At 42.8% G+C, this 12,584-nt stretch overlaps 1 protein-coding gene across 3 annotated transcripts in view; it reads left to right on the forward strand.

Annotated features, from left to right (window-relative positions):
* The window catches only part of mis18bp1 (MIS18 binding protein 1), a 67,782-nt gene that overhangs the window by 41,945 nt on the left and 13,253 nt on the right, over positions 1 to 12,584 (forward strand). For all 3 annotated transcript variants that reach the window (XM_072270917.1, XM_072270933.1, XM_072270925.1), the window contains 2 exons: positions 2,895 to 4,017; positions 7,875 to 8,053. In XM_072270917.1, coding sequence (XP_072127018.1) covers positions 2,895 to 4,017; positions 7,875 to 8,053 — 1,302 coding nt within the window. The remainder of the gene's footprint in view (positions 1 to 2,894; positions 4,018 to 7,874; positions 8,054 to 12,584) is intronic.

Consider the following 12,584-nt stretch of genomic DNA (forward strand, 5'->3'; position numbering starts at 1 on the left):
GCATCTGTGGAGGCAAAAGGATTGTTGACATTTTGGGTCAAGACCCTTCATCGGGACTCAGACTAAACGTCCAGATGCCACTTGACCTGCTGAGTTCCTCCAGAACTTTGTATTTTTGTCATAAAATATTGTTGAGGTATATCACTGATGCGTTTGAGAGAAGCATACATAGATGGGAGATGGGCTGGGGGGGAGAGAAAGGAAAGGAGCACATATTAATGGACAATCTCATCATTGGACTTACATTTGGGGGTCATCCATTTGGTGCGCATGATTTTAACTATTTTAAATCTAAGAATTTGTTATATTTTAATGCTTTTAAGAGCAGTGACAATGTAAAAGACACTCTCCCTGATGGTAAGCCTTGGAATGTGACTTAACCAGATACCAAAATACTTATGTGTTCAATTCCTAAGTTTTTTGTAATATACTTCACTCATTAAAATGCATCCATCAGCACATCATCCTGAATCACTAAGCAGAATCATTCATGGTCACCACTTTGCTGTGGAATGCTGAGTTCCGGATAAAGCGGTGGGCATCTTTCACCATCTTGATGTTTCTTATTGTCCCTGCAGACAGCCTGTTGGCAACATCTGTGTTAATTAGCTGTTTGGGGCAAACCTAAACAGATACAGTGAAACCCAGATTTAACGCGAATTCGGATATAACGTGATGAGTCATTAGACTCCGTGTCCATGTCAATCCATACTCCCCCTTCTCCATCCTTGTATCCCTTTTGCCAATCAACTTCCCAGCTCTTGGCTTCATCCCTCCCCCTCCTGTCTTCTCCTATAATTTCGGGTCTCTCTCTCCCCCTCCCACTTTCAAATCTCTTACCATCTCTTTTTTCCGTTAGTCCTGACGAAGGCTCTCAACCAGATGCTGCCTGGCCTGCTGCGTTCCACCAGCGTTTTGTGTGAGTCATTAGACCTTTTTTTTTGCTCAAAATGAAATGAACTGCTAGAAAAAGAAAATCGTTTTCTGTGAAAGATAAGCTTCACGCACTTGACGCGATCAAGACTAAAAGTCAAACTCAAGTTGCACAAGACCTCGGGATACCGGAATCAACACTTCGTGGCTGGAAATCTCACAAAGAAAAGTTACGTGCGTCGCTTTGCAAAGTTGAAGAAGCAGGACTAAAATCCAAAAGCCTGAAGACAGCCAAAGATGTCAGCCTCGATGACTCCCTGTACAAGTGGTTCATTCAAGCTCGCTCAGAAGGCCTTCCAATTTCCAGTCCTATTCTCAAAGCTCAAGTTTGACAAGCAGACCAACGGAGGAACCTCACAATTCAAAGCTAGCAATGGATGGCTAGATCAGCTTAAACACCATCACGGGATTTCTCAGGTGTTAGTGTCAGGAGAAATTCACTCAGCCGACAGAGCCGCCGCCAGTGGATACCCGGCTGAACAAAAAACTCTCTTAGAAGAAGGTGGCTATGTTCAGCGACATGATACATTCAAGCAAGGAATACTCGATCACTTTTTTAAGAAATAAACTGTAAATGATGATTGCTAATATTCTTGAATATTTTTATTTGTTTTATGTATTAAAAAGCTCTACTAAAAATTAATTTGTGTTTTAATTTCTACAATAACAACACGATTTATTCATGGAATTCTTGAATTCAAAGGTAATTTACTTGCTAGAAGGTAAACGTGCATAAAACAGGTCAAATAAGGCGAAAATAGGGGTGTTTTAGGTCAACATTGGGTCAGTTTGAACACTGATGTTCTTGAACCCTGATTTAGCGCGACCCCGTTTTTTTCGCAATGACATTTTATGGACCCAAACAATCGTGTTATAACGGAGTTTCACTGTACCTCCTCCATCTCTACTCAGAACAGATTGGAAAAGCACAGTGTGTGAATGAGCAGCTCGGAGCTAACTCAGATGGAAGACCACATCAGGGTATCTGTTTAAGTAAAAACATATGTGGCAGACAGATGACTTGAGAACTTAGTGGAAATTCCACTAATTTTTCATGCTTTTGATATATGATGTTGAGGTAATCCTATTTAAATACACAATTGGTTTGACTTTTTTAAATTATTTCTTGTTAATTGCATTATAGTAATTTTTTGTGAAGTATTATTTATAATAGCTTTTTCCTCAGCATTAAGAATTATTTTGAGTGCAGTCTTTTGTGTCACCAGAGTACGGCAACAGATACTATAGATGCTCTTCGAGCTATCTGAAGATCTTTCTGATATGAACCAGGGCTCCATAGATACTTGGGGACAGCAAATATCAGACAATTGGTCAGATCAGAGCATTTACCAGTAAAGTAATCAAATTGATTTTCCTTCAAAGTGATGATGCTTTGCTTTAGATGTTTAAAACATTGTACATGTTTTATTCAGAAATTGTAATTTAGAGTCCATGACAGTATATAGCTGATTATCTGTTACCTGCTGTGGTATAAGCAAGGTCTGCATAAGATTGTTATTTTGAAATCTTCTGCCTCAGTGACCTCTGTGTTCATTGTGACAATGATAGAATAGTAAGTCAAGTCTCAATGAGCTGTTAAACATTCTTGCCCTACCTGAAATGTTATTAACCTAATGAAAAGACAAATATTGTTTGTATTGCCCTTCAATAAATACATAAAGTAATCTGCATTTCAGTTGCGTATTTTTGGAATGGTACACTACATTGGTTTATTTTGTTAAAAGCAAGGAGGGATATCTCAATTCCAGATGTTGCAAATTTCCTCAGCAAAACCAACAAACTAGTGCGTTGTTAGGGGAAAAATGTGCAAAAATATCATTGCATTTATTATTACAACAGATTTCTCATGGAATATCAAAGACTAACATCCTTTACAGTAGATGTTCACTTTATTTTGATACCAGATTTACAGGTATATTTTGTAATGTATTTTCTCATAGATCAAGTTTTAAAGATGGAAAGAAATGCCAAAGGGACAAAAGGTGCAAAAGAAAAATCGAAAAATCAGCCAGTGAAATATAGCCTGAGGAAACAGCCACAGCAGCACTTGCCAAGTCAAACCACTTTAAGAACAGATGGAATTACTTTGAATACTGAAAATAAAAAGAACAAAAAGCATAATTACTTAAACCCAACTGTTGTTTTGAGCCCAATTCACAATCCTTATTCGTTAATGAACAAAACAGTAGAATTAGGTGAACTTATACACTCTGTTCAGAAAAATGCCCAGAAAGGCAATAAATTGGTCACTGTAAATACAACTAATTCATCTGAAATGCAGGGTACAAGCGAGAATGGCATCCTTGAATTCAAATCTGAGCTAAGATCCACAAAAGCAAAATGTCAAGATACTTACAAATTAAGAAATAGAACTGTAAAATCAAGCATGTCATCGCAGAACATCCAGAAAAGCCAGAATGAGAAAAGAAATCTATCTCCTGCAAAAGTGACCGATTCATCTAAAATGAAGGATATAAATGAAAGGTACACTTCTGAAAGGCGCACACAGATAAATCGTTCTTCAAAATCAATCAACAAAACTGTTTCATTGAGTCCAATAGAAGATGAGACTTCTCGGTCCAATAAAGATACCAAGATTAATATTAAAAGAAAATCGAGAAAAATGAATCTCAAACAGTCTGTCAATAAGCAAAACTTAGAACAAAATAAGCAAGTCACAGAGTCACAGTTTGAAGAGTCTTTCGTTCAAATAGATGCAGCAGGACTAAGTGATGATAATAGTGGAAGCACTGTGTCAAAGTGCAATCAACAATCTTCAAAAAGAAAACAGAAAAATCAGTTCAATAGGATTCTATCACCCACTACAGATGTTTTACTGACTGAAACAAAGCATGCCAAGGTTAGTGCAAAAAGAAAACTAAAACATTCGGCAATATCCTTAAAAAAGGCAGCACCTAAAAATAGAGCGGCAGCAGATACAAGCTCAGAATCATGTCCCATGCCTGGTCAGAAAGTACAACAAAAACTAAGCATGTCCCTACATGCTGTTGATGATCCTGGAGCAGAACACTGGACTAAGAAAGAACTCCACTGTCTACACAAGTAAGGATTGTATTTCCTCTTACTTTTATGCTCAAAGCCTTTATTGCATGTGTTTTCCAAACCAATTTATTGGTGATTTATCTTTGTATCCTTTGCTTTTTAATACAAGTCAAAACAACTGCAGATGCTGGGAATGTGTTTGGTAAATCCTTTTGTCCACTGAGCTTGGATGTTGGATATGTCTTTAGCAAGGACTGTTACCTGTGTGGGAATTACTAGGCATGGATGTGTTTCTAGTAGCTGTACGCCAGTAATGCCAATGTGGGCTGGTGCTGCCTGAATTATTAGTATTGAGGGCCATACTACAATTCAAGAGGCAGGCAGTTCTGCCTGATCAATGAGAGGCAGGTTTAGACAGGAAAATAATCTAGTTTGTTAACTTTTAGAAAAGAAATATAGATCTAGCCCAATAATTCAGAAATAGTATCTTCTGGACAATATTGAAGTGGCCCAGAACAAAGCAGTGCAACAATATACTTTGAAAACACCTGATTAAGACCTCTGATGTTCCTGTTTCTACTCCCTTGTCAAGCTACATAGCACCAGAGTTATCAGTTCATTCCTCCTAATTCAATAATAATGTTTGACTTCAAGGTACCAATGCCATAATTGCTCAGTTAAATAATTTTTCTTCTTTTTCAATTAAGATTTGCGAATTCTCTACAGCAACACACACAAAATGCTGGAGGAACTCAGCAGGTCAGGCAGCATCAATGGAAATGAATAGATAGTCACCGTTTTGGGCAAAGACCTCTTCTTCAGCACTGAGAAGGAAGGGGAAAGATACCTGAATAAAAATGTGGGGGGAGGGGAAGGAGGCTAGCTGGGAAGTGATGGTGAAACCAGGTTGGGGAGGGGAGATCAAGGCCTGGAGATGAAGAGAACTGATAGAGGAGGAGAGTGGACCATAGGAGAAAGGGAAGGAGGAGGGGATCAAGGGGGAAGTGATAGGCAAGTGAGAAGAGGTGAAAGGTCAGAGTTCAAAATAGAGGAACATGGGGGTGGGTTTTACCAGAAGGAGGAATCGATAATTCCCTGTTCATTGATTGAAGATAGTTGTGTTTGAACAACTTTACTACCCTCTATTACTTTGATGTTAATTCTGTCTTCGTCCTACGTGAAGATTTTATGTTCCAGAATGTTGAGCAGAAAGTCCTATTCTTTCAATCGTGTCTCTGCAATAACAACATGCTTATCAATGCTCTTGGTTCATCAGCATTCCTCTCCTCCCATGTATTTTATGTTACCCTTGTCTGCTCTGTGTACTGGAGGAACTTAACTTCCTTCTGTATTTAATGGCTTCTTTTCCCCAGATGTGTTTCCATTCCTCTGCCAAATCAGTTGCAATCTGCCCAGCTTTTACAGATCCCACCTTCCCCACAAATGGTACCAGTGATCCAGAAGTCTAAAATTCTCCTCCTGCAGCATCCCTTTAGCCATATATTAATCTGACCCTCTCCTATACTGACTAGCTCATAACGGATTTTGTTTTTCCATGTAACTATTTGTCTCCACTCATGCTCCAATCCCTATCAGAGTTCACCACATAACTTAAGTGATCTCCCTGCAGAGATGATCCTCTTTTCTTTTTCAGACAATTTTCCTGAAATCACCAATCTCTGCATTAGTCAAAAATTGGTATTATAAAATCAGCAGATCATCGACCTCCTTGAACTGACCCAATACTACCTGATTAAATAATAAAATTCTTTAACGCGTTTTACAATTGGAGTTACAGAGTGTTTTTCAACTCCTGAAAATCTGTGAGCAATTGATTATTGTTTTCCCTATCTCCGATATTTCAAGCTTCAACAGAGCACATGTCCGTGAGTCTCACTGAATTAGAGCCTAGGGATTCTGGATGATTTCTGGAAGCAACAGGGTGGTATCTATTGATAGCCAGCAGGTGCATTATGTATATGATATTGTTTACACTGCACATTCATTCAGAATATTGAACAGACCTTCAAATGAACTGACCCTGCACTTTCCCACTGAGTTGTAATAGATTGACTAATGAAGCAAGAATGATGCTAGTAGGTTTAACGAACTTTTAACAGAATTCATTGATCTGAAACATCCATATCAAGTCCCCTCCTCTTTGTTAAGCTGTAAAACTTGCCAGCAAGCACAGTGAAAGTTGTTAAAATACAGAAACCTGCATAATTGCCTTTACTGGAAGTCAGGCAGCACCTATGGAGGAGAATACACATTTGACATTTTGGGCTGTCACCTTTTATCAGGACTGGAAAGGAAGGACCAAAAGCCAGATAAAAAAGTGGGGGAAGGCTGTCTGACTTGCTGAGTTCCTCCTGCATTTTGTGTATCTTGCTCAAGGTTTCCTATATATATATATATAATTAGTGCAAAATTAGAAATAAAAAAGTAGTGAGGTAGTGTTCATGGGTTCAAAGTCCCTTCAGAAATCGGACGGCAGAGGGGAAGAAGCTGTCACTGAATCACTGAGTTTGTGCCTTCAGGCTACTGTACCTCCTCCCTGATGGTGGCAATGAGAAGATGGCATGTCCTGGGTGTTGGAGTTTATTATTGCCTTCATTGTTGAAAGGAGCAAATTCCATAAATTGCTCTTAAGTCTTCATACTTTAAATCTGACAGGAAAATCCAAAATAATCCTCTTTTTTTTAAGGAAATATTTTGAAAAATTGACACTTTAGCATAGGTGCCTCAAGTCTTTTATATTACTGTTGGTTATCAGCAAGACACAAATTACCTTTATGTGTTTAAGTCTTCTGTCCTTTGATTTATTACTGCTTCAATCCAGCAATATGTGGAAGATAAACCTTCCGCCACCTCCAACGGGATCCCACCACTAAGCACATCTTTCCCTCCCCGCCTCTCTCTGCATTCCGCAGGGATCACTCCCTACACAACTCCCTTGTCCATTTGTCCCCCCCATCCCTCCCCACTGATCTCCCTCCTGGCACTTATCCGTGTAAGCGGAACAAGTGCTACACATGCCGTTACACGTCCTCCCTTACCACCATTCAGGGCCCCAAACAGTCCTTCCAGGTGAGGCAACACTTCACCTGTGAGTCTGCTGGGGTGATATACTGCGTCCGGTGCTCCCGATGTGGCCTTTTATATATTGGCGAGACCCGACGCAGACTGGGAGACCGCTTTACTGAACATCTACGCTCCGTCTGCCAGAGAAAGCAGGATCTCCCAGTGGCCACACATTTTAATTCCACATCCCATTCCCATTCTGACATGTCTATCCATGGCCTCCTCTACTGTAAAGATGAAGCCACACTCAGGTTGGAGGAACAACACCTTATATTCTGTCTGGGTAGCCTCCAACCTGATGGCATGAACATCGACTTCTCTAACTTCCGCTAATGTCCCACCTCCCCCTCGTACCCCATCTGTTACTTATTTTTATGCACACATTCTTTCTCTCACTCTACTTTTTCTCCCTCTGTCCCTCTGAATATACCTCTTGCCCATCCTCTGGTTCCCCCCACCCCTTGTCTTTCTTCCCAGACCTCCTGTCCCATGATCCTCTCGTATCCCTTTTTGCCTATCACCTGTCCAGCTCTTGGCTCCATCCCTCCCCCTCCTGTCTTCTCCTATCATTTTGGATCTCCCCCTCCCCCTCCAACTTTCAAATCTCTTACTCACTCTTCCTTCAGTTAGTCCTGACAAAGGGTCTCGGCGTGAAACGTCAACCGCACCTCTTCCTAGGGATGCTGCCTGGCCTGCTGCGTTCACCAGCAACTTTGATGTGTGTTGCTTGAATTTCCAGCATCTGCAGAATTCCTGTTGTTATACGTGGAAGATATACATTTTTTAAAAATCTTCTTATACATTTGTTTTATTTTGCTTGTCTGTCCCAATAGAACTGTTGCAGCATTGCCAAAACATAAACATGGTTTCTGGGAAGATGTGGCAGCATCTGTTGGTACACATTCTGCTGAGGAGTGCCAACAAAAGTACCTATCTGAGCAGCAGCCTAAATTGTGCAAAATATCTGAAAAACAGAAGAAGAAAAAGTGTTCCAGTAATGAAAACAAGCAAGGTCAGAATACTAAACTTATTAAATTGTATCGACAAAGGAATGCTTGGTAAGTGGGAGCCCTTCAAGAGTGAAATATTGAGAGGACCGATTGCGTACGATCAGTGGCCACTTTGTTAGGATCAGGAGTAGAACCTGATGTGGTACTTTGCTGCTTTAGCCCATCCACTTCAAGGTTCAACATGTTATGCATTCAGAGCTGCTCTTCTACACACTACTGTTGTAAAGTGTTTCCTTCGCCTTCCTGTCCACTTAAACCAGTCTGGCCATTCTCCCTCTGACCTCTGTCAGTAATAAGGTGTCTTCACCTACAGAACTGCCGCTCACTGGATTTTTTTTTTGTTTTTCACACCATTCTCTTTGACCTACAGACTGTTTTGCATAAAAATAGTAAGAGCAACAGTTTTTGAGATACTCAAACCACCCCATCTGGCGCCAACAATCATTTCACAATCCAACTTACTTGGGTCATATTTTTCCCCATTCTGATGTTTGGTCTGAACACCTGAACCTCTGAACCTCTCAAGTTACTGCCACATGATTGGCTGTTTAAATATTTGTACAAACAAGCAGTTGTCCCTAACAAATGGCCACTGAGTTTATGTTCTGATTAAAAAAGGCAAGCCTAATGGGTTTAGGGAACCTTGATTTTCAAGAGATATTGATGCTCTAGTTAAAAAGAAGGAGATGCATTGCAGGCATAGGCAGCATGGAACAAGTCAAGTCAAATCACTTTTTATTGTCATTTCGACCATAACTGCTGGTACAGTACACAGTAAAAACAAGACAACGTTTTTCAGGACCATGGTGCTACATGAACAATACAAAAACTACATTGAACTATGTAAAACAACACAAAACTACACTAGACTACAGACCTACCCAGGACTGTATAAAGTGCACAAAATAGTGCAGGCATTACAATAAATAATAAACAAGACAATATGCACAGTAGAGGCAGTAGGTTGGTGTCAGTCCAGGCTCTGGGTATTGAGGAGTCTGATGGCTTGGGGGAAGAAACTGTTACATAGTCTGGTCGTGAGAGCCCGATTGCTTCGGTGCCTTTTGCCAGATGGCAGGAGGGAGAAGAGTTTGTAAGAGGGGTGTGTGGGGTCCTTCATAATTCTGTTTGCTTTACAGATGCAGCGTGTGATGTAAATGTCTGTAATGGCAGGAAGAGAGACCCTGATGATCTTCTCAGCTGACCTCACTATCCGCTGCAGGGTCTTGCGATCCGAGACGGTGCAATTCCCGAACCAGCCAGTGATGCAGCTGCTCAGGATGCTCCCAATACAACCTCTGTAGAATGTGGTGAGGATGGGGGGTGGGAGATGGACTTTTCTCAGCCTTCGCAGAAAGTAGAGACACTGCTTGGCTTTCTTTGGTATGGAGCTGGTGTTGAGGGACCAGGTGAGATTCTCCGCCAGGTAAACACCAAGAAATTTGGTGCTCTTAACGATCTCTACAGAGGAGTCGTCGACGTTCAGCGGAGAGTGGTCATTCAGTGTCCTCCTGAAGTTTTGTTCATATTCAGAGACAGGTTGTTGGCTCTGCACCAGTCCATTAGCCGCTACACCTCCTCTCTGTATGCTGACTATCGTTCTTGCTGATGAGACCCACCACGGTCGTGTCATCGGCGAACTTGATGATGTGGTTGGAGCTGTGTGTTGCAGCACAGTCGTGGGTCAGCAGAGTGAACAGCAGTGAACTGAGCACACAGCCCTGGGGGGCCCCCATGCTCAGTGTAATGGTGTTGGAGATGCTGCTTCCGATCTGGACTGACTGAGGTCTCCCAGTCAGGAAGTCTAGGATCCAGTTGCAGAGCAAGGTGTTCAGGCCCAATAGGCTCAGCTTTCCAATCAGTTTCTGAGGAATGATTGTGTTGAATGCTGAACTCAAGTCTATGAACAGCATTCGAACATACATGTCTTTTTTGTCCAGGTGGGTTAGGGCCAGGTGGAGGGTGATGGCAATGGCATCGTCTGTAGAACGGTCGGGACGGTATGCAAACTGCTGGGCGTCCAGTGAGGGGAGCAGCAGGGTCTTGATGTACCTCATGATGAGCCTCTCGAAACTCTTCATGATGATGGATGTGAGTGCAACGGGACGGTAGTCGTTGAGGCAGGACACTGAAGACTGCTTCAGCACGGGGACAATGGTGGCGGCCTTGAAGCACGTAGGAACGACGGCGCTGCTCAGGGAGATGTTGAAGATGACAATGAGAATCGCAGCTAGTTGGTCTGTACATCTTCTAAGCACTCTGTCAGGAATATTGTCTGGTGCAGCAGCCGTCCGTGGGTTGACCCTGCACAGGGTTCTCCTCACATTGGTCACGGTAAGACACAGCACCTGGTCGTTTGGAGGAGGGATGGTCTTCCTTGCTGCCACGTCATTTTCCGCCTCAAAACGAGCGTAGAAGTTATTCAACGCATCTGAGAGGGAGGCACCACGATGTCCTGAATGCCCTTCCACATGCGCCGCATGTCGCTGCTGTCCTGGAAGTGGCTGTGGACTCGCTGGGCGTGTGCACACTTTGCCTCTCTGATGGGCCGGGACAGTTTGGCCCTCGCTGTTGTTAGGGCTGCCTTGTCGCCTGCTCTGAAGGTGGAGTCATGGGTCCTCAGCAGCGCACGCACCTCCGTGGTCATCCATGGCTTCTGGTTAGCGCGTATAGTGATGGTCCCGGCTACAGTGACATCATCGATGCACTTGCTGATGTAACTAATCACTGATGCCGTGTACTTCTCTAAGTTGGTAGAGTCGCCATTGGTTGCAGCCTCCCTGAACATGTGCCAGTCAGAGTGCTCAAAGCAGTCTTGAAGAGCAGAGATGGCTCCTGCTGGCCAGGTTTTCACCTGCTTCTGAACTGATCTGGAGCGTCTGACGAGCGGTCCGTATGCTGGGAGTAGCATAACAGAGATGTGGTCTGAGTAACCGAGGTGGGGGGCAGGGATCTGCCTGGTACGTGTCAGGAATATTTGTGTAAACAAGGTCCAACACGTTCTCCCCTCTTGTTGCAAAGTCCCCATTCTGATGGAATCTGGGGAGCACTGATTTAAGGTTCGCGTGGTTAAAATCTCCGGCGACAATAAACAGTCCATCAGGGTGTACGTTCTGCAGTTCGTTAATAGCCCCATACAGTTCACAGAGCGCCTCCTTAGCATTAGTGCTGGGGGGAATGTAGACACCGACTATAAGAGCAGTGGTGAATTCCCGTGGCAGATAAAATGGTCTGCATCTAACAGTCACAAACTCCACTAGCGATGAGCAGTATCTGGAAACCAGCAGGGAGTTCTTGCACCATTCCGTATTGATGTAAACACACAAGCCACCACCGCGAGTCTTACCAGAAAGAGCTGCATCTCCGTCCGCTCGAAACAAGACAAGCCCGTTCAGCTGAATGGCGGTGTCTGGGATTCCGTCAGTGAGCCGCGTTTCCGTGAAAACATACACCCAGCAGACTCTGTACTGCCATCGAGTATTTCATTGGAGTCGGTTGTAGTCCAATTTATTGTCCAGAGAGCGGACATTAGAGAGCAGAATGGACGGGAGAGCTGGCTGGCTAGAGTTTGCTTTTTGCCTGGCATGGACTCCTGCCCACTTGCCTTGCTTCCGCTTCCTCACACACCGCTTACGACGTCTCCTCCTCCGGCCACCGGCATCAGATGACTCCGAGGACTGTAGGTCCGATCCCCTCAGCAAGCCGAGGTTGTGTAATTTAACCAGCAGATCTTCATGAAGGTTTGTTTTTGGGCGGTCTCTGTATTGTAGCAGTGTCTGGCTCTGTTATCCATGTGCCCTAATCAAAAATTGTGCCTTAAAATTAAATTTAAAAATTAACAAATAAGGCAATTGAGGAATATAAGAGAAGAAAGAGAACATTTAAGAGGGAAATCAGTAGGCATGAGGTTGCTGTGGCAGACAAGGTGAAAGAGAATCCCAGGGACTTCTACAGATGTATTAAGAGCAAAAGGGTAGCAGGAAACAAAATTGGTCATCTATGCATGTAACCAAAGATCTAAAATTGATCTTTTATTTGCACCTATACTTACTTGGGAGACAGACATGGAGTTTATAGAACTGAGGCCAAACAGTAATAACAACATGGACTATATCCAGATAACAGAAGAGGAGGTGCTTGCTGTGTTGAGGCAAATTAGGGTGGAAAAGTCCCCAGGGCCTGACAAAGTTTTCCTTCAAGCCTTGTGGGAGCTGGTGCAGAAATTGCTGGGAGCCTTGACAGAGATACTTAAAACATCTTTGGCCTCGTGTGAGGTGCCAGAGATCTGGAGAATAGCTATTTGTTGTTCCATTGTTCAAGAAAGGCTCTAAGAAGAAGCTGGAAAATTATTGGCCAGTGAGCCTGATATCAGTAGTGGATTAAATTATTGGAAGGTATTCTAAAGGATAGGATATAAAGGTATTTGGATAGACAGGGTCTGATTAGGGATAGTAAACATGGCTCTATGTCTAACCATCTTATAGAGTTTTTCAAGGGAGGTTACCAGAAAATTTGATGAAGGATAGACAGTGG

This window comes from Mobula birostris, chromosome 1 (genome assembly GCF_030028105.1).
Source record: "Mobula birostris isolate sMobBir1 chromosome 1, sMobBir1.hap1, whole genome shotgun sequence".
NCBI lineage: Eukaryota > Metazoa > Chordata > Chondrichthyes > Myliobatiformes > Myliobatidae > Mobula > Mobula birostris.